Source organism: Heptranchias perlo, chromosome 39, assembly GCF_035084215.1.
Source record: "Heptranchias perlo isolate sHepPer1 chromosome 39, sHepPer1.hap1, whole genome shotgun sequence".
Classification (NCBI taxonomy): domain Eukaryota; kingdom Metazoa; phylum Chordata; class Chondrichthyes; order Hexanchiformes; family Hexanchidae; genus Heptranchias; species Heptranchias perlo.
Window position 1 is genome coordinate 11,407,088 of NC_090363.1, and position 21,739 is coordinate 11,428,826.

Here is a 21,739-nt window from a genome sequence, read left to right on the forward strand (position 1 = left end):
CGATTCACTCCTGTCTGGGACATATTGAAGGGTGACCGAACCCCGACATGGACCGGAGGGTGACCGAACCCCGACACGTACCAGAGGGTGATCGAACCCCATGATTCGGAGGGTGACCGAACCCCGGCATGGACCGGAGGCTGACCGAACCCCGGCATGTACCGGAGGCTGACCGAACCCCGGCATGTACCGGAGGCTGACCGAACCCCGGCATGTACCGGAGGCTGACTGAACCCCGGCATGTACCGGAGGCTGACCGAACCCCGGCACGTACCGGAGGCTGACCGAAGCCCGGCACGTACCGGAGGCTGACCGAACCCCGACACGTACCGGAGGCTGACCGAACCCCGACACGTATCGGTAAGTGATTGAACAAGTTACCTCCTTCAATACTGAAGGGGGAATATAACTAAACACGAGGCGCAAGATCATTACTCCCACACCCCCGAGGCACCTGGGCTCATTCCTATGTGATGACAAATTTTGGCTGTCTACCTATATCGTGTTTCACCAGCTTCACTGCCCTTCTGATGAGGGCTTGCACGGGTTGGAATACAAAGAGCTGAAGTTATGCTAAAGTTTATGAAGCTCGGGTTAGACCCTATCACGAAAACTGTGTTCAGTTCTGGGCACCTCACCTCAGGAAGGATGTACTGGCCTTGGAGGGGGTGCAGCGTAGATTCACCAGAATGATAGCGGGGCTAAAAGGGTTAAATTAGGAGCAGAGGTTGCATAGACTAGGCTTGTATTCCCTCAAGTATAGAAGATTAAGGGGTGATCTAATTAAGGTGATTAAAAGGAGTTGATAGGGTAGATAGAGAGAAACTATTTCCTCTGGAGGGGGGAGTGCAGAACAAGGGGGCATAACCTTAAAATTAGAGCTCGGCCATTCAGGGGTGATGTCAGGAAGCGTTTCTTCACACAAAGGGGAGTGGAAATCTGGGACTCTCTCCCCCAAAAAGCTGTCAAGGCTGGGGGTCAATTGAAAATGTCAAAACGGAGATTGATAGATTTTTGTTAGGCGAGGGTATTAAGGGTTACGGAACCAAGGCGGGAAGATGGAGTTAAGATACAGATCAGCCATAATCAAAATGAACGGGGGAACAGGCTCGGGGTGGGGGGTTGAATGGCCTGCTGCCGTTCCTACATAACAGGCTGGAAGGACTGAACGGCCTCCTGTTCCGAACGCACGAGCTGCCTTCGCGTCACGCTGGAAGAGAGTTTTGAAAGGAGGAACACAGGGGACACCAGGTGCTTTGGAAGTCTTTACATTTGAAGAAGAAAGTGCTTTAGGCAAAAAAACAGGGAAAGATTTCTCAACATTCCAAAGCCGTCCAGTACAAGAACAGAAGCATTAGCTTACAAAGAAAAAAAAACTCCTTCATTTTCCAAAATACAAAATAAATTTTACACAAACAAAAAAAAAACAACTTTATTTTTATATAATATATATATTTATATATATGTAGAATTTTTTAATTACAGAATAGCAAAATAAACTCTTCTCCCAAAAGACCCCAAGCATCTTGAAAGGAGTCCGACTCCCATCTTGCTGAGTTAACCCTTTCCTGTCGGCATTGGGTTTACGTTCAATTAAACAAGCGATACAGAAACAGGGAGCACGGGCAGGGAAATCTTACAACAGATTCATATTTCTATGTCTGGAAAAAGAAATCTGAATGACAGACAGGCAGCCCCACAAACCCCACTTTCACCCTACTTCTCAACAGACCCTTCCCCCCCCCCCCACATTACACCACCCCCTAAGCATTCCTGGGTCTAACTAAACCCTGGAACTTCCCACCTAACAGAAACTGCGGGAGCACCTTCACCACACAGGACTGCAGCGGTTCAAGAATGCGCCACCTTTCTCAAGGGGCAATCGGGGGACGGGCAATAAATGCCAGCCTTGCCCGCGACGATCACATACCCAGAGTGGATTTTTTTCTAAACTCAGACTCGTTGTGGTGGGGACGAGATCTTTGTACCACCCAGACCCCCCCACCCTCACCCCCCCCGGGCAGGGCTTCTCTTGTCCGTAACAGCAGTTCACACACAGCGCTACACTGCCACCTCCTGGTGGGTGGGATAGTCCTACAGGGGATGGGGAAGGAACTTGTGATAGTCCTACAAGGGACGGGGAAGGAACTTGCGATAGTCCTACAAGGGACGGGGAAGGAGCTTGCGATAGTCCTACAAGGGACGGGGAAGGAGCTTGCGATAGTCCTACAAGGGACGGGGAAGGAACTTGGGGTTCTCCTCCTCCTCTGTAACAGGGAGGGGGGGGCAACTTAGTTTCCCGAACCCAAGTCTAGCATCTTCCAAAAGACAAGGAGGGAGGGGAGAGTGGGGAAATAAAGACTGCAAACGTGTAGCACAAGATTGCGGCTGAATGAGTTTACAGCGAACAGCTATTGGGACCCTGCGAGACAGGCTCGCTGGCAGGAAATGGCCGACTGCAGTATCACAATGGAAAGCAACAGGCGGGTGATGTCAACTTGCGATCGAGGCTTCATCGGCGCCCAATAGCGAATGGCCGACGGTGACATCGTTCGTGGGTCAAGAGGATTGACTGGAGTCTGGATTCTCACTCTGTTTAAGGGGCCTTGTAGTGGGGGGCGATTTTTAAACCCCAAGAACGGGCGGGTTGGGAGTTGAAAATAGTTGTTTTTTTGGGTCGCGACCGCAACCCGGCTTTATTTCCGGGTTTAACCTCGGCACGGAGAAGTCCAGGCTTCACACTGGGGAATGCAAAGTCCCAAAATTTCGCGGCCCAAAGAAACCAACTATTTTCAACGCCCACCCGCCCCACAACCCGCCCGTTCTTGGGGTTTAAAAATGGTGTGGGAATGGGTTTTAACTCTTTATGGTGGCACTGGCTCTCGCTGTCACCTAGGGCGACTGTTCCACTTGCTAATTCACTCCGTGATCAGATCAGCGGGGGGCTCGGTTTTGTACTTTGTGCCTGTCACGTTCAACTAAGGGCCTGTTAAAGGAGAAGGGGAAAAAAAAAGAGGGAGATTCATTTTCCTCGCTGCCGTCTGTTTTTTTGCAGAAATGAACAGGAAATTCAAACAAACAATAAAACGATGAATAAAGCATTCTGTCAGTAAATGTTCCGTCACACTTAAACCTCTTTTCGATCTGTAATGAGTCGTATTTTGCCCTTTATTCTCCATCCCCCTACTCACTGTTTTAAAAAAAAAAGAAACAAGTGAAAGTTTTGGATTGTCTTACTAACTGCACCCTGCGGGAAAAAGGAGCTGAGAGAAAGAGGCAATTAGTTGAAGAACGAGGGACAGATATATGGAGGAAAAATAGAGATGCAGAGACGGAGAAAAGGGGAACGAGACAGGCAGAAATAGAGACAAGGAGCAAGAGAATGTGAGAGAGGGGAAAGAAAGAGATATACGCAAGCAGAAGCTCGATATGCAGCGAGAGAGAGAGAGAGGGAATGAGACAGATATACAGAAACAAAGAGAGAGAAACAGAGATATACACAGAAAAAGAGATGGAGAGAGAGGGGGAATGTGAGAGAGAGAGATAAAGATAAAGCGGAAGAGGTAACAAGTCGCGAGAGAAAAGGAAACACAAATACAGGCAGAAAAAGAAATGCAGAGACAGGCAGAGGTAGAGAAACAAGAGAAATGCATGGTGAAAGGGACAACATGGAGTGAGAGAAGACAGAGAGAGAGAGACAGAGAACACACCTAAGAGACAGAGAGAGAAGGGAGAGACAGAGAAGGGAGAGACAGAGAAGGGAGAGACAGAGAAGGGAGAGACAGAGAGAGAAGGGAGAGACAGAGAGAGAAGGGAGAGACAGAGAGAGAAGGGAGAGACAGAGAGAAGGGAGAGAGAGAGGGAGAGAGAGAGGGAGAGAGAGAAGGGAGAGAGAGAGAGAGAGAGAAGGGAGAAGGGAGAGAGAGAGAGAGAGAGAGAGAGAAGGGAGAGAGAGAGAGAAAGAGAGAAGGGAGAGAGAGAGAGAAGGGAGAGACAGAGAGAGAAGGGAGAGAGAGAGAGAGAGAAGGGAGAGACAGAGAGAGAAGGGAGAGACAGAGAGAGAAGGGAGAGACAGAGAGAGAAGGGAGAGACAGAGAGAGAAGGGAGAGACAGAGAGAGAAGGGAGAGACAGAGAACACACCTGAGAAGGGAGAGACGGAGAGACAGAGAGAGAGAGACAGAGAGAAGGGAAAGAGAGAGAGAGGAGAGAGAGAAAACACACCTAAGAGACAGAGAGAGAGAGAGAGAGAGAGAGAGAGAAGGGAAAGAGAGAGAGAGAGGACACACCCATGAGACAGAGAGAGAGAAGGGAGCACTTGATGGGTGATGGGGAACAGAGTGCCTACATAAAAAGTGCTTTCAAATTGAAGATAAAAGTGACCATTAATTTAAACCAGGCAGAGGTGGGGGGCCGTGCACAGCTCGATACACATTCCCGGGGCTCGCGGCCCCTCGCTCCAGTATCTGCCGGGCTCTCCTTTCCATACCCTTCCTCAGGCCGACCCTCCATCACATTAAAAGTCATCAGCCCCCGGGATAAGCTTGTCTCTCTGCGCGAGGACACGCTCGAGAATCCTATATAGAAAGCAAGGCTCAAGCCTATCAAAGACTCCCAAAGATTAAAATGTGTGGGTTTAAAACCCGCTCTCCGGCGACTGGCAGCCCGAGATTGAACGGAGCTGCTTTGGGTTGGCACTTCCCTCCACACCCACCCCCCCCCCTCCCCCCTTTGCCCGGTTGGCATTCGCTGCCTCGGAGCTTGCGCTAAAATATGGAGGAGCCCCCCCACTCGACCAGATACTGCACTTTGTTGTCCAGGGTGAGCCTGCGGGCGAGAATGCGGACCGTCTCGCCTCGCGCCAGTCTCCCCATCGCCCCGAAGTAGCTGTTGACGGAGGAGCGCAGGTAGGAGAGGGGCAGGTCGTCGTCGCTCGAGTCGCACTGGGACCTGGCGTCCATCGGGCTGTCGGAGCAGTCCTCCTCCTCCTCCTCCTCCTCCACCTCTTCGTCCTCTTCCTCCTCCTCTTCGTCATCCTCCTCCTCCTCCTCCTCCGGGTCGGGCGTGCGCTCTTCCACGCCCTCTTCGCCGTCTGACAGCGGGCCGCTGGTACTAATGGTCCTCGCCTGACTGCCAGAGTTCTCACTGAGGGAGACAAGAGCGGGGGAGGTGTGAGAGAATCAGTCTGATGGGGGAACGGTGAGCAGACACGTGATAGTATCGTCACACGCTCAACACACTGTGTTATATGATATATACAGGAGTGTTATACCCCTGTAACACACGGTGTGTTATATAATATATACAGGAGTGTTATACCCCTGTAACACACGGTGTGTTATATAATATATACAGGAGTGTTATACCCCTGTAACACACGGTGTGTTATATAATATATACAGGAGTGTTATACCCCTGTAACACACGGTGTGTTATATAATATATACAGGAGTGTTATACCCCTGTAACACACGGTGTGTTATATAATATATACAGGAGCGTTATACCCCTGTAACATACAGTGTGTTATATAATATATACAGGAGTGTTATACCCCTGTAACACACGGTGTGTTATATAATATATACAGGAGTGTTATACCCCTGTAACACACAGTGTGTTCTATAATATATACAGGAGTGTTATACCCCTGTAGCACACAGTGTGTTATATGATATATACAGGAGTGTTATACCCCTGTAACACACGGTGTGTTATATAATATATACAGGAGTGTTATACCCCTGTAACACACGGTGTGTTATATAATATATAGAGTGTTATACCCCTGTAACACACGGTGTGTTATATTATATATACAGGAGTGTTATACCCCTGTAACACACGGTGTGTTATATAATATATACAGGAGTGTTATACCCCTGTAACACACGGTGTGTTATATTATATATACAGGAGTGTTATACCCCTGTAACACACGGTGTGTTATATAATATATACAGGAGTGTTATACCCCTGTCACACACGGTGTGTTATATTATATATACAGGAGTGTTATACACCTGTAACATGCTGTGCGTTATGTATGTAGAGAGAGCAGGGAACAATTTGCACAAGGAGAAGTTGAGTCCGAGACCATTCCATTTTTTAAGGGAAAGTTGGTTAATATTTGAAGCCGAGGAAGATACAGGGTGCGGGGAGACAGGAGGGCAGTGGGATTGGTTTCGGACTGCTCGTGATGGGCCGAGTGGCCTCCTTCTGTGCTGTAACCTTCCACGGTTCAATAGTTTGTTCCCCCCCTTCCCCCACCCACCCCAGCAGATGGACCCCTGATTTCGGCTGGTGCAGCAAAATGCAAAAAGGAGGGAAGGAAAATGAAGATGGAGGAGGGAATCTCACCCGTATTCAAACGAGGAGGATGAGGAAGATTCCAGGCTGCGGGCAGTGTTGGAGGACGGCTGAATCGACGCATACATCATCTTCGGAGGAGTTCTACCAAAACAAAAGAGAAGAGTGAAAAGGTCATCGAGCCTTCCTTCCCTCTCTCCCTCCTCCCCCTTCCCTCCCTCCCTTCCTTCCTCCTCCCTCCCTCCTCCCCCTTCCCTCCCTCCCACGCTACAATCCACAGGCTATTAAAACACTAGTTGTTATGATCTGGAATGCACTGCCTGAAAGGGCGGTGCAAGCAGATTCAATAGTAACTTTCAAAAGGGAACTGGATACTTGAAGGGGAGAAAATTGCAGGGCTATGGGGAAGAGGGCAGGGGATTGGGGCTAATTGGATAGTTCTTTCAAAGAGCCGGTACAGGCACAATGGGCCGAGTGGCCTCTTTGTGTGCTGTAAGAGACCATGGTTTAGCTGAGCCACGCAGTCCGTGACGGGCCCTGCTCTGCACTGAGTTGTCAGGTCAAAGCCAGGTCCAGCGGCCGTGGACTTGGCCTCAGCACCACTTGGGTTGCAGAGGGGAGACGGATGGGTCCGTGTTCTTGGGCCTCCGATTGCGACCCTGGGAAGGGCATGTTGGTGGTCGTGGAGTGAGGGCTGGATCGGGCTCGACTGCGATGCCCTTCCGTGGCCGAATAGCCGGTTGAGCCTCACCCTCCAAAGTTCACACACGAACAACGGCCGCTCGGGTGGGATGTTGTGGGGCGACCAGTCCCCGTGGAAACATGTCTCAGCGAAGAGTCAGTGCCTTCAGGGGAGGAAGGGAAGAGATTGACAAGAAAGGGGAGGGGTGGGAATGCATTAATACAAGTCCTACGTTCTTTCTTGTTGGAAGCTGTGTTCTAGATTTCCATTGCCTCCTTTTAAGGCATGGCGGCCCCTAGTCTTTCATTGTGACTCGGTCCCCTAATGTTAGGGGTCTTCCTCGTACCGCCTCGCTCGACCTTAAGGGCTCGAGTGTCTCCCCCCTTGTATCTCGATGGCCAAGGGCACATGGTCATTATACTGGCCCCACTGTTTAATCTGTAGCACAGACACTCCCCGGGGTGGATTCACTTAGATGCTGAGAGGCGGCTTCCTCTGGCTGGAGAGTCGAGAACCAGAGGGCACAGTCTCAGGATAAGGGGTCGGCCATTTAGGACTGAGATGAGGAGGAATTTCTTCACTCAGAGGGTGGTGAATCTTTGGAATTCTCTACCCCAGAGGGCTGTGGAGGCTCAGTCATTGAGTACATTCAAGGCTGAGATCGATAGATTTTTGGACTCTCAGGGAATGAAGGGATGTGGGGATCGGGCGGGAAAGTGGAGTTGAGGTCGAAGATCAGCCATGATCTGAGTGAATGGCGGAGCAGGCTCGAGGGGCCGAATGGCCTACCCCTGCTCCTATTTCTCATGTGTTTATGTTCCTTATGGAAGGCAGGTGTGTGATCCCTTTCTGCCAGATCATCTTGTCTACGCTCCGCCCGGGTGACGCTCAACCAGGGGGTGAGGACGGACATCGACTTGCTGCCCCTTGTGGACTGTCCACTTACCTCTCAGAACTCTCCCTGATGGGACACACACTGGCGTTGCCTCTGCAGCCTTGGTAAGACTGATTGGGGCTGGAAGGATTCGCCACCACGTTCTGTAGGCACAAAGACACCGGCCGTCAGCCCCTCTACTCGCGGGGTGGTACTGGCCCCTCCCCAAGACGCACCGCGATGGGTGGGGGCGAAGCGGGGTGAAGGGGCGATCTCAGCACGGTCAACACTTGCGACGCGCTCACCGTTTCCCACGGGGGTCACTCACGCAAAAACAAAAGACAAATTGTTCAGATCACACGGTCCCAGTCAGCAACCTCCGAGGGTCTGAACGCAGCAAATCATATCTCGCACACTGTCTTTTCACACAAAGGGGAGCGGAAATCTGGAACTCTCTCCCCCCCCCACCACCGCCGACAGAAGGCTGTGGATGCTGAGGGACAATTGGTGCTTTCGAGACTGAGATCGATAGATTTTTGGACATTGAGGGTATCGAGGGATACGGAGCAAAGGCTGGTCAATGGGGTTGAGGTGCAGATCAGTCATGATCTGATCGAATGGCGGAACAGGCTGGAGGGGCTGAATGGCCGCCTCCTGTTCCTTTTGTTCGTATTTCCCCACTCCCTTCACATGTCCACACACGCACTCTCACAAAACACTCACTCCCTCTCTCCCCCCGCCCCGCGCTCCCTCTCTCCCCCCGCCCCGCGCTCCCTCTCTCCCCCCGCCCCGCGCTCCCTCTCTCCCCCCGCCCCGCGCTCCCTCTCTCCCCCCGCCCCGCGCTCCCTCTCCCCCCCCGCCCCGCGCTCCCTCTCTCCCCCCCCACAGCGCTCCCTCTCCCCCCACCGCGCTCCCTCTCTCCCCCCCGCGCTCTCTCTCCCCCCGCCCCGCGCTCCCTCTCCCCCCCCGCGCTCCCTCTCCCTCCCTCTCCCCCCCCGCGCTCCCTCTCCCTCCCTCTCCCCCCCCGCGCTCCCTCTCCCCCCCCGCGCTCCCTCTCCCCCCCCGCGCTCCCTCTCCCCCCCCGCGCTCCCTCTCCCCACCTCTCCCCCCCCCCCCCCCGCACTCCCTCTCCCCCCCCCCGCCTCTCCCGCACACACTCTCTCACTGGATAACTGCCTCACCCACTCCCTCTCACAGTCTCCCCCTTTCTTGTTTCCTACCTGTCGACCCTCTTGTTGTCCTCCTCTCTCTGATACATTTCCTCAGGTGCCCTCCCCACTCTCTGCTTCCTGTAGCCTCCCACCCCTCCCCCTCATCTCTACTACCCCGGGATCTCCATGTGCCTCAGGTCTGCCCCTACTCATCCTCTGGCACCTCTCCCTCTGACGGCCCACACACTCACACTCACTCTCTCTCTCCCCCCCCGCAGCTGGGTACCTGAGTGATGGCTTTCTGCAGCAGTCGACGGGCTCGCCTGGTCTTTAGCTCGTACAGGTCCTGGGGGTCCCTCCGTCGAGGGGGTCTTTTGGCCTTCAGCTTCTTCAGGCCCTCGAGCACGGACCTGGAGGCGAGGGGCGCAAATTTCATCAAAACTCTTTCAGATTCACACTTCCCCCGAGAACGCAGCTGTTGTAACGGTACGCAACATGGCGGGCACGGCACGGGGGCACGGAGAGCGCCTGGGCAGCAGAGGGGCACAAAGCAGTCGTGCCAGGTTCCTGCGATACCCTGTCCACCGGCCTCCCATCCCCAAGCTCGAGGAAAACAGCGAGTACAAGCCGGTCGGTCTCAAAGGGCGCGGAGCAGGAACTATTCTTTCTGGGTATTAATCTCCTCTCTCCTGCCAGTACAGTCCCCACCACTTAAAAGGTCCGCCTTTGAAACGGGCAGTCACTTATAGCGCCCATAATAAGATAACCGTTAACCATTTGCATTAATGCCAATTTCAAAGTCACCAGTTACAGCGTTTTAAGGGCTCGGTATATTCCGAGCAGAACCTGCTGTGTTTACTCACTGGTTTAACGTGCACTGAATGCAAGAACTAGCAGAAGTAACGCCTGGTTAATGTTTAACGACCGTTTGCACACTTCTAGGTCCCCTCTAGGCGGTGCGTGGGAGAGGGGGGGTATACAGTTTGTACTGAGCACTAGACTGCAGTTTAAATAAGGCTGCGCACGGAGACACCCCAAGTCCCGGCTAGAATGGAGATGACCAAGTAGAATCCCCCCGTCAATCACTGCCCGGAGACCGTAATGCCTGGGATTGATTTCACGCACACAATTTGTGTGATGTAACCACCTTCCGCTCGCTGGGGAAATCGCCCTGCTTTACCCCGGGGAAGGCTCAGCCTGCTCGCACTCCAACTCACTGGCTGAATCGTGGTGTCGATATTCACTCGGTTGGAATAAGGCGGCAGGTCAGAGTGGACCTGGAAACAAGGGGGCAAAAGGTCGCTCCAGAGAAAGAACACCCTGGTCGCATTGTAATAGTGCTACACCGTTGTACCGACCATCGGGCACAGCGGGCAAATCACATTGGCACGAAAGCCGCCCGCTGTGTTGGTGGGGATTGCATATCTATTAAAGCAATGCTGGGAGTCAGTGCGCGAGAACCTCCAGGGCTCAGTGTGTAACATACCGGCTGGAGGTGCGCAGCGGGCTGGCTGACGTCCCCATCAGGTGACTTGCGATCTCGGACAGAGTGGCAGCAGGCGGAGGCTGAGGCGGGAGTCTCTCCTGCAGGCCGAAGATGCATTTCTTCTTCTTGATCTCCTTCCCAGACACGAATCTGGAGAGAGAGAGTGAGTGAGAGAGTGAGAAAGGAGAGAAAAAGACAGAAAGAGGAGGAAAAAAAGAGAGAAACACACATACACACGCAGCTGAGAAGGGTCTGTGATAAGATTCAGGGTCTACTTAAAAGTGCATAAGTGGAAGGAAGTGTCACGGGGACGGGTTCACTACGAGAGAGAGAGAACGACAAAGACAGAGGGAGAGAAAGGGAGAGAGAAAGAAAGAGAGAAAGAAAGACAGAGAAAGAAAGACAAAGGGAAAAAAAAAAGACAGTGAGAAAGAAAGGGAGAGAAAGACAGAAAGAAAGAGAGAAATACAGAGAACGAAAGAGAGAAAGAAAGAAAGAAAGAGAGAGAGAAATACAGAGAACGAAAGAGAAAGAAAGATACAGAGAGAAAGAAAGGGAGAAAGAAAGAAAGAAAGAGAGAAAGACAGAAAGAAATACAGAGAAGGAAAGAGAAAGAAAGATGTAGAGAGAAAGAAAGAGAGAGGAGAGAAAGAAAGAAAGGAAGGAAGGAAGGAAGGAAGGACAGCAATGTGATAATGATCAGATAATTTGTTTTAGGTGTTGGTTGAGAGATAAATATTGGACAGGACACTGGGGAGAACTCCCCTGCTTTTCTTCGAATTGTGGCCCTGGGATCTTTTAGGTCCACCTGAGAGGGCAGACGGGGCCTCGGTTTAACGTCTCATCCGAAAGACGGCACCTCCGACAGTGCAGCACTCCCTCCGCCAGCCTGGATTTTGTGCTTAAGTCTCTGGAGTGGGACTTTAACCCACGATCTTTACAGTCGGTAGGTATTGGAAACGACTCTTTTCTCACCTGTTCCTGTGGCTGTTCAGGACATTCAGGATCTGCTCGTAGCGATCAGACTTGGAAGCGCTGGAAAGCTAGTAACAGGAAATGACACCGATTAAACAGGAAGTGCTCGGAAGGAGGGAGGGGGGGAATACCCCAAAACCGTAGCAACGAAATTTACCTGAAAACTTCGCCACGCTGAGAGAGACAACTGAAAACACATTGTTCCCCCCTTCAAGTGAATAGCTGAGCCGTACCAACCAGGAAGGCCCCTGGGTTCGATCTCCGGCCTGTTTAGCTGTTCCCAGCCAGGGCGGCGGTAATAGGGGCAATGCGAGTGGGTTAGGGTTAGGGTTAGGGTTAGGGGCAATGCAAGTGGGCCACTGGGTTAGAGGGGGCCGTAAAATAATGTCGGCCAGGGTTTCCGTTACCGATCGCTATCCAGAGACCCCCTCGCCCACCCATCCCCCCACCCCCCCCCCTTGCTGGAAAATGGCAGGTATGGATGTTTGGGTCGGGCGTGGCCGCGATGCCCCCCCCTCCACGGTCGAACAGCCGGCCGGCAATCACTGCCTTTGGTCTGCACGTTAAACGACGGGCCTTTAAGCGACCTACAGAGGGCTACGGGCAATCGTGGATTTGCTCCACGGCAAGATTCAGCCGCTTGGGGAGGGGAAAGGAGACGAAACGATGCTTTCTGTACAAAGGGAGGTTGCGGGGGGGGGGAAGCTCCACCCGACATGTGTTGTCTCCTGAAGGTACCGACCGAGCCTTGGGTAAAGGATCCACGGGTACCAGCAACTGTCCCATCTCACCCCCACAAGGGACCATTCACCCACTTTACAGTCTAGCGAGCGAGCAGCAGCAAGCAAGGGCGTGATAGTGTGTGCGGTGGTTATGGTACTGGTCTAGCAACCCAGAGGTTGTGAGTTCAAACCCCATCACGGCAAGTTTTGAAGCGTTAAAAACCTCAGCTGGATCACTAATGTCCTTCGGGGCAGGGAACCTGTTAATGTGCTCAGGTCTGGCCTACGAGCGTCTCCATTCCCCTCTCTCTCCTCCTCCTCCCCTCCCGCCATGTGGTTGGCTCTGAATTCCTGACCCCCATCCTCATTCAATGTCCACGTGCACTTTCAAGTAGGGATCGATATCCTCGGCCGTGCTGGAACCTTTGGGGGGCAATTTTAACCTCACCCACCCATCGGGAAACTGATGGGATCCGGGACAGAGGGGGGCGCAAAGCTGGTTTTACATCCCGCCCTGATTTTACTCTCTATTGAACTCAGCGGAGAGTGATATCGGACAGGGGTGTAAAACTGGCGAATCCCGTGGGATTCCCGCCCGGCCAGCTAGGTTAAAATTAACCCCTCCCCCCCACTTCAAGAGTCAGCCTCCCAGAAAATTAGGGGGGAGGAAGAGACAGCTTCTAATAATGAGAAATACAGTTTGTGCACTTATGCTCATTATCGTTTCTCTTTCTCCGACCGGTGCTGGATCGGTCGGAAAAGACTGCCGGTCATACTCCTTTCACCCTCTCCGTACGTACCGGTCCCACCAGCAAGTTGTCCCAGTTTTCATTGGTGAAGGCCAGGATCTCTCGGGCAAAGTCAAAGTACTTCCGTCTGCAGCAGGTGCTGAGGTGGTAGAGGACAATGTGGGCGATATCCACCCTGAAAATCAGACAGAGTCCCAGAGTTTTAACTCACCCCACTCGCTAACCGTCTCCCCCAACTTACCCCCCCCTACTCCCCCATGCCCCATCCAATCTGATCAAATCCTGTTTTAAGAGTCTTCAAATCAAACCACCTAGAAACCCACAGAGTTTTTGTCGAGACACGGAGTTGTCTGCCTGTCTGTCTCTGTCTCCTCCAGTTAGCCGTGCTCAGTTGGTAGCACTCTCGCCTCTGAGTGCAAAGGTCATGGGTTCAAGTCCCCTCTCCAGAGACTTGAGCACAAAATGCAGGTTGACGCTCCCAGTGCCAGTACTGAGGGAGTGCTGCATTGCCAGAGGTGCCGTCTTTCGGGTGAGAGGTTAAACCGAGGACTTTAGACATCTGCCCTCTCGAGTGGGTGCAAAAGACCCCACGGCCACTATTTTGAAGTAGAGCAGGGGAGTTCTCCCCTGTGTCCTGGGCCAATATTTATCCCTCAACCAACATCTTTTTAAAAAAAAAATTATCTGGTCATTATCACATTGCTGTTTCTGGGATCTTGCTATGCACAAATTGGCTGCCGCTTTTCCAACATGATAAGAGTGACTTCAAAATTACTTAATTGGCTGTAAAGTGCTTTGGGACATCCTGAGGTGGTGAAAGACACTTGATAAATGCAAGTCTTTCTTTCTTTCATTGGGGAACACTCAGCTATCAGTCCAGGCCAAGGTTTATAGACAATCGGCTAAGTGCGGGCATTTAACCAACTGAAACCGCAGAGCTTACCAGCACAGAGCACTGCTTCCTGCTGCTGCTCCTCCAGCAAGGACCACCCTACCTGTTGGGGCACTGGTTTGCCAAGTGGGAAGAAACCCGACAGGTCTGTCCTCAGGAGGTCCTAAAAGAGACCAGATTACTGAGCCTGCCAGGGAGGACCAGCTCAGTTCCAATCTCCCGTCACCCGTGCACGTCAGCTGGGAGCTAACTGGACCCTAAAGAGACCCTGTTAACCGACCCAAAGAAAACATTAGCCATGATCTAATTGAACGGCGGAACAGGTTCGAGGGGCTGAAGGGCCTCCTCCTTTTCCTCTGGGGGTAAATACCCCAATTGATTCTGCCTCTACTGCCTTCCGAGATTGTGCAGTCCACAACTGTTTGGCCAAAAAAATTATCTGGATTTGCCTTTAACTGGCTTCGGGGTGTTTTTCTACATTAAAGGCACTATATAAGCAGCCTACAAACATTTTTTTTTAGTAAGTAACACGTGAAGGCAAATAGGCTTCAGATGCTTCCATTCGTTGCCCTGAGATCCGTAATCTTCATATAATGTCCAACGGGTCCAATACTAACTGCTACGTAGACAATCTACACGCATTGTTTCAATGTATAATCAGAGGGAACAACAGGACCAAACCAGCTGTATAGGGAGTGCAGGAAGAGTATAACAGATTCACCTCCGCAACTTACAGCCGGTGTGTAACTGGTCTTTAGGTGCCCGCGCACACACATTGCAGTTCAGGACACCGCACTTACCAATCCAGAGGGAGTCGCTTCACATACTCAGGCCCACCGGTGCAGACGCAGCACACGAATAGGTAAAACCTACAAATTCGACAAAAGGCCACATATTAGCATTAGTTTGGGCAGTTTTAATCCAGTTCTTGAGCAAAGAGCACTAAAGCTCCACCTATTTGCACACTAGGTTGACAACTGCACTTGGAGAAGGCGTGGGAGTGTTTGATGGGACAGTGTAGAGGGAGCTTTACTCTGTATCTAACCCGTGCTGTACTTGACCTGGGAGTGTTTGATGGAACAGTGTAGAGGGAGCTTTACTCTGTATCAAACCCGTGTTGTACCTGCCCTGGGAGTGTTTGATAGGACAGTGTAGAGGGAGCTTTACTCTGTATCTAACCTGTGCTGTACCTGCCCTGGGAGTGTTTGATGGGACAGTGTAGAGGGAGCTTTACTCTGTATCTAACCTGTGCTGTACCTGCCCTGGGAGTGTTTGATGGATCAGTGTAGGGGCAGAATGAAAGGTAACATGAGGATTCGATGTTCGATCAATCAAGTAGATTAATCCAAGTGATATAAGTTCAGACGTCAGAGATAAATCAACTTGTTGGTTTTATTAATTTCGACAGAAAGTACAAGCAAGTTATAAGTCTATATACTTACTAGCAGGAGATCCTTTGGGTCTGCCTTTAACTCTAACCCATCCAGGCAAGTTCGCAGCACAGAATACCAAAGAATTACTGAAAGTGAGCTTATTTAGACACCTGACTTGCTCTAAACCTATCAAAGCTGAGATTATTTTCATGTGATCTTTGTGTCATCTGCTACTACAGCAGTAGATGGCAATATTGCACCACATACACTCCATTCTCACAGAATGTAAGTATCATTATGTAGAAGATATGACAATTTTGCTGTTATAAACATCACACCTAAACAGAATGATAACAGTTGAAATGTAGACATGTTGGCTCCAAACCAGCTACAGTTTCCATCACCATGAGAAGTGGTTTCCACTGTGTATAGTTTGTGCATAACAACTGTGGGTGTTATAGCATCAGGATTTTCCAGTTAATCTTTACTACATCGAGTTTAATCAGCAGGATTAAAGCTCTGGGCAGTGTATTTGTTGCTTGTGTTCCCGTTTATTCAGCAGGGTAAGGATTAAAGCTCTGGGCAGTGTATTTGTTACTTGTGTTCCCGTTTATTCAGCAGGGTAAGGATTAAAGCTCTGGGCAGTGTATTTGTTGCTCACTGTTCCAGTTTATTCAGCAGGGTAAGGATTAAAGCACTGGACAGTGTATTTGTTGCTCACTGTTCCAGTTTATTCAGCAGGGTAAGGATTAAAGCACTGGACAGTGTATTTGTTGCTCACTGTTCCAGTTTATTCAGCAGGGTAAGGATTAAAGCACTGGACAGTGTATTTGTTGCTCACTGTTCCAGTTTATTCAGCAGGGTAAGGATTAAAGCTCTGGACAGTGTATTTGTTGCTCACTGTTCCAGTTTATTCAGCACGGTAAGGATTAAAGCACTGGACAGTGTATTTGTTGCTCACTGTTCCAGTTTATTCAGCAGCGTAAGGATTAAAGCACTGGGCAATGTATTTGTTGCTTGTGCTCCCGTTTATTCAGCAGGGTAAGGATTAAAGCTCTGGGCAATGTATTTTTTGCTTCTTGTTCCCATTTATTAAAGAGGGTAAGGATCAAAGCACTACATATTTGTTGCTTGTGTTCCTGTCTATTCAGCAGGGTAATGATTAAAGCACTGGGCAGTGTATTTATTGTCTGTAGTCCCTGTTTATTCAGCAGGGTAAAGGAAAAACAGATGGCTGCTTTCTTCCAGGTGGTTATTGCGATTACACAAAAAAAATCAGGCAGTTTGAAGTTCATATTTATTTTTGCCCCTGTCGGCAGAGAATATTCATCAATCGTTTCAGGAACTGAGCGTGGCCCATAGCAACCCCAACCGACAACAGTGGCTCAATTTATTACTGCAACCCTTGCCCATTGGCTCATGAGCAGGTACTGGTCTGACAGACAAGGAAGGCTCCAGGTACACCATCCCCAGTCGGTACGGAGTTAGCTGATCTCAGTTTGGAGGACGTGGGGACTCGGAGAGGAATTTTCCAGCAGTTTCGTGTGGCACCTGCTGTGTAAGGAATGTCATAATGGTAATACATACATGTGTGTGTATGTGTGTGTGCGTGTGTGTGTGTGTCCACCCCGGTCAATCAGCTTACTAACAGACATTGTCTAGGCTCACACGAGGGAAAAACAAAAAAACACTTGCATTTATCTGGCCCCTTTCACGATCTCAGGACGTCCCAAAGTACTTTTCTAACAAGTACTTCATTTACTGTAGTGTAGTCACTGTTGTAATGTAGGAAACGCGGCAGCCAATTTGCGCACAGCAAGATCCCACAAACAGCAATATGATTTAAAAAATTTATCTGCCCATTAAGTGATGTTGGTTGAGGGATAAATATTGGCCAGGTCACCGGGGACAACTCCCCTGTTCTTCTTCGAAGTAATGCCGTGGGATCTTTTATGTCCGCATGAGAGGGTAGACGGAGCAGCAGTTCAATGTCTCATCCGAAAGTCGGGCCCTCCGACACTTGGGTAAGGTACAGGGTGACTGGGGCCCATGGAAACAGACTCCAAACATCAGTCCCATTTGAAGACAGCTCGGACTTGAGATAAGACGATAATTTCCCCTTAGTGGGAAAACAGAACAAAACTGGACCAATATCTGTTTGGAAATGTGATTGGAGGCCACCAGTATAAGGGATGGTACCTGAGCCCTTGGGCTAGGAAAAGGTATTGTTGTCGGAGGACATCAAGCCAGGGTTGACTATGGGGGAAATTATTTGGAGCTTTGTTTGATAACTTTTGGGAGTATTTAGGAATAATTTTCACTAAGGAGATTCTACAGGTGGGGTAGAGCCCATGATAGGGTAGACTGTACATGATCTGAGGGAGGAGCAGGTATCTCAGGAGGTCTACAGGTGGGGTAGAGTCCATGATAGGGTAGACCGTACCTGGTCTGTGGAGGAGCAGGTATCTCAGGAGGTTATACAGGTGGGATAGAATCCATGATAGGGTAGACTGTACCTGGTGTGTGGAGCAGCAGGTATCTCAGGAGGTTCTACAGGTGGGGTAGAGTCCATGATGGGGTAGACTGTACCTGGTCTGTGGAGGAGCAGGTATCTCAGGAGATTGTACATGATCTGTGGGAGGACCAGGTATCTCAGGGGGTTCTACAGGTGGAGTAGAGTCCATGATAGGGTAGACTGTACATGGTCTGTGGGAGGACCAGGTATCTCAGGAGATTGTACATGGTTTGTGGAGGAGCAGGTATCTCAGAAGGTTCTACAGGTGGGGTAGAGTCCATGATAGTGTAGACTGTACATGGTCTGTGGGAGGAGCAGGCATCTTGGGCTGAATAGCCTGTTCTCTTCCAATCACAAGGATAACAAGCTAAGCTGGAACTCCCCAGCCTCGAAAAGAGATGTCTCAGAGGAAACTTCATATAGAGCTGTACAAGATCCTTGAACGGCAGAGAGAAAGTAAACCTGGAGCAATACTTTCAGACGTACCAGGACAAGAGAACAAAGGATCGGGGCTGTAAAGGACAGGGGTCAGGAACAGAAGACAAATGGTGGAGGGCAACACACCAGACTGAGGTGCAACAGAGGATGGTAGGATTGGTATTCGAGGAGGAGATCAAATGAGCCAAGCAGCTTCAGTGTCAGTCATGGTTCAGTGGGTAAGCTCTCTCGCCTCTGAGCCAGAAGGTCGTGGGTTCAAGTCCCACTCCAGAGACTTGAGCACATAATCCAGGCGGACATTCCCAGTGCAGTACTGAGGGAGTGCTGCACTGCCAGGGATGCCATCTTTCAGATAAGACATTAAACCGATGCCCTTTCTGCCCTCACAGGTGGATTTAAAGATCTCATGGCCACTATTCGAGAAAGAGCAGGGGAGATCCCCCCAGTGTCCTGGGCCAATATTATCCCTCAATCAACATCACTAAAACTGATTATCTGTTCATAATCAATTGCTATTTGCGGGAGCTTGCTGTGCGCAAATTGGCTGCCAGGTATCCTACATTACAACAGTGACTACACTTCAGAAAAGTACTTCATTGGCTGTAAAGTGCTTTGGGACGTCCTGAGGTTCTGAAAGGCGCTATATAAATGCATGTCCTTTCTTTCTACACCTGAACATATCTTGTGATCGTATGTCGGCAAAACTCTGTAAATGTCCTCACCTGACAAGAGAGACGGAAGGACAAAGGACATGTGGGAGGGGGGGTTTCGCAGCGCTGAACATTACAGGTATCGCCATTTTCAACTAAGGCAGGCGCAGTAACTCGGCCCACCGATCTCACCTGTCTCCGTACAGCAGCGGCTTGTTCAGGCACTGGGTACAGGCCTCATGGAACCAGTGCAGGCACCGACAACACTGCAGCATCTTCAGGTTCCACCTTGTGAGGAGATCCAGGGAAAAGGGGAGAAAAAGACGACCATTAATCTTCCAGATCAACTTTCCAGTTATTCACTGTACACAACAACAAGCAAGTACAGAATGATACCGGGGCTAAGAGGGTTAAATTATGAGGACAGGTTGCAAAGACCAGACTTGTGTTCCCTCGAGTGTAGAAGATTAAGGGGTGATCTAATTGAGGTGCTTGAGATGATTCGAGGATTTGATGGGGTAGATAGAGAGAAACTATTTCCTCTGGTGTGGGGGGGGGGGGGGGGGGGCGGGGGAGTCCAGAACAAGGGGGCATAACCTTAAAATTAGAGCTAGGCCGTTCAGGGGTGATGTCAGGAAGCACTTCTTCACACAAAGGGGAGTGGAAATCTGGAACTCTCTCCCCCAAAAAGCTGTCGAGGCTGGGGGTCAATTGAAAAATTCAAAACTGAGATTGACAGATTGAGTAAGGGTATTAGGGGATATGGAACCAAGATGGGTGGATGGGATTAAGATACAGATCAGCCATGATCTAATTGAATGGCGGAACAGGCTTGGGGGGCTGAATGGGTTACTCCTGTTGCTACGTAACAGGCTCGAGGGGCTGAATGGCCTCCTCCTGTTCATGTGTGCACCCCTTCCCACCTTTAAAGGGAAGAACTGAATCTTTAAAAAGGGACGAGAGAAAACTATACATGAATACTCCCCGAGCGGCCACCTGTCGGAGACTGGTAACGGGAAGAGTGCACAGTGCAGCCGGAAATATCAGAGTTATACTGCCGGCTGTGCCTTGCACTCCACCCGCCAGGAGATAGCTGCCTGTGCTTGAAGCAAGCACAGAGCTCCGCTGCCAGGACAGCAGCTTGTCACGTTGAGACGGGTGAGAGCAAGCAGCAGCATCTGCTTTCTCCGAATGTGAAATGACCCGATATTAACAACAATTTGCATTTATATAGCACCTTTTAACATTGTCCAAAGCACTTCAGAGGAGCGATTATCAGACAAAATTTGACACCGAGCCACTTAAGGAGATATTAGGACAGGTGACCAAAAGCTTGGTCAACGAGCTAGGTTTTAAGGAGCGTCTTAAAAGGAGGAGAGAGGGGTTTAGGGAGAGAATTCCAGAGCTTAGGGCCTAGGCAGCTGAAGGCACGGCCGCCAATGGTGGAGCGATGAAAATCGGGGAGGCCAGAATCGGAGGAGCGCAGAGATCTCAGAGGGTCGAAGGACTGCAAGAGGTTACAGAGATTGGGAGGGGGCGAGGCCATGGGGGGATTTGAAGAAGAGGATGAGAATTTTCAAAAACAAAATCGAGGCATTGCCGGACCGGGAGCCGACGTAGGTCCAGCGAGCCCGGGGGTGGGGGTGATGGGCGAACGGGACTTGGTGCGAGTTAGGAGGACGGGCAGTAAAGTTTACAGGCGATCCGATCGGCCACCTGAGCCCTTTGCAAAAAGCAGCCTCCGCATCGGGCTGCGGTTTACACTCCAGCCGGGTCTCACCGCGGTTTGCCGTTGCTGAGCCGCGCGCTCAGATTGGGACCGGCCTCCCCGAATTGGACTGACAAATACCGTCAAACGCACACTGAAAACCGCTTTACACTGAAGTGTGGCGAGGGGCTCTGAATGCAGCTCCACTGGAAACCAATGGGGAACCCCTGGAATACGTTTGCTGGCTGGTGGGGTGGGTGCTGACTCTGCACTGCCCTCAAGAGGCAGCTGGACCAAAACCTCAGTTCTTGGCTGGGGCACAGAGCATTTGCAGAAAAGGTAAGTGGATTAATGGTTAAACTACGCACGGTCCATATGACCTCCTGGGCTGGTTTCGATCGCCTGAGGAGGGGGGAGGGCGGGTTCGGAGAGGAATTTTCTATGGGGGGGGGGGTGCGGAAAAGAGAGGGGTGGGGGAAGGAAATATCTCGTCAGGTTGCTCCAGGTATCACGAGTTGAGGGGCGGGCTTGAACAAACCGGTTGGTCTTTTCCTGCCTGTCTGTTTCATATGTCATTGTGCCCACCCCTCCCTGCCACACCCCAATTTGTGAATGGGAAGAATCCCCTTCCCTCCAGTGGCAGGTCTAACGCCTCCGAGCTCAGTCAGTGAGCCAGGCTGCCCGGTCCGTTGTGAACAGCGCCTCGGAGTCGCACAGGTACCAGCCACTGACTGAGCCGCAGTCGGCCATCACCGGGCAAGTCGTCCTGGGGCCAACACGTCCCCAGAAACCCCCTGTTTACCTCACTCCGAGGAAGAGACATCACCAGCCATTCCTTTTCAAGTATTTATCCAATTCCCCTTCAGGCAGTGCAGTCCAGAATCATAACAACTCGCTGCCGAAAAAAAAATGTCTCCTCATTTCCCCTCTGGGTCTTTTACCAATTATTTTAAATCTGTGTCCTCTGGTTACCGACCCCCCCGCCAGTGGAAACACTTTTCCCCTATCTACCCTGTCAAAAACCCTTCGTATCCAGTGAACCCCTGACTGGAAAGTGTGCGCGCGTAGGTCTTGTGTGCGATTGGGGTTAGGCTTGGCTGTGATGCCCCTTCTGGTCAAATAGCCCCGCTCGTCCTGGCAGTCTGGACTAACGCCTGAGGAATATCGGGTGAGGTAATGGAAGGTGATTAGCGTTTGTGGAACTATACCCACAGCAA

The 21,739-nt window shown here is 50.9% G+C and overlaps 1 protein-coding gene across 1 annotated transcript in view; it reads right to left on the reverse strand.

Annotated features, from left to right (window-relative positions):
• Positions 1-1,418: 1,418 nt before the first annotated feature.
• Positions 1,419-21,739, reverse strand: part of phf1 (PHD finger protein 1) — a 44,129-nt gene continuing 23,808 nt past the window's right edge. Inside the window, exons 8-16 of the mRNA XM_067974082.1 lie at positions 19,007-19,102; positions 14,639-14,707; positions 12,998-13,121; positions 11,476-11,543; positions 10,501-10,650; positions 9,301-9,424; positions 7,936-8,027; positions 6,359-6,451; positions 1,419-5,143 (exon numbers count right to left, since the gene is read on the reverse strand). Of these exons, the coding sequence (XP_067830183.1) occupies positions 4,765-5,143; positions 6,359-6,451; positions 7,936-8,027; positions 9,301-9,424; positions 10,501-10,650; positions 11,476-11,543; positions 12,998-13,121; positions 14,639-14,707; positions 19,007-19,102 (1,195 nt within the window). The 3' untranslated portion in view covers positions 1,419-4,764. The remainder of the gene's footprint in view (positions 5,144-6,358; positions 6,452-7,935; positions 8,028-9,300; positions 9,425-10,500; positions 10,651-11,475; positions 11,544-12,997; positions 13,122-14,638; positions 14,708-19,006; positions 19,103-21,739) is intronic.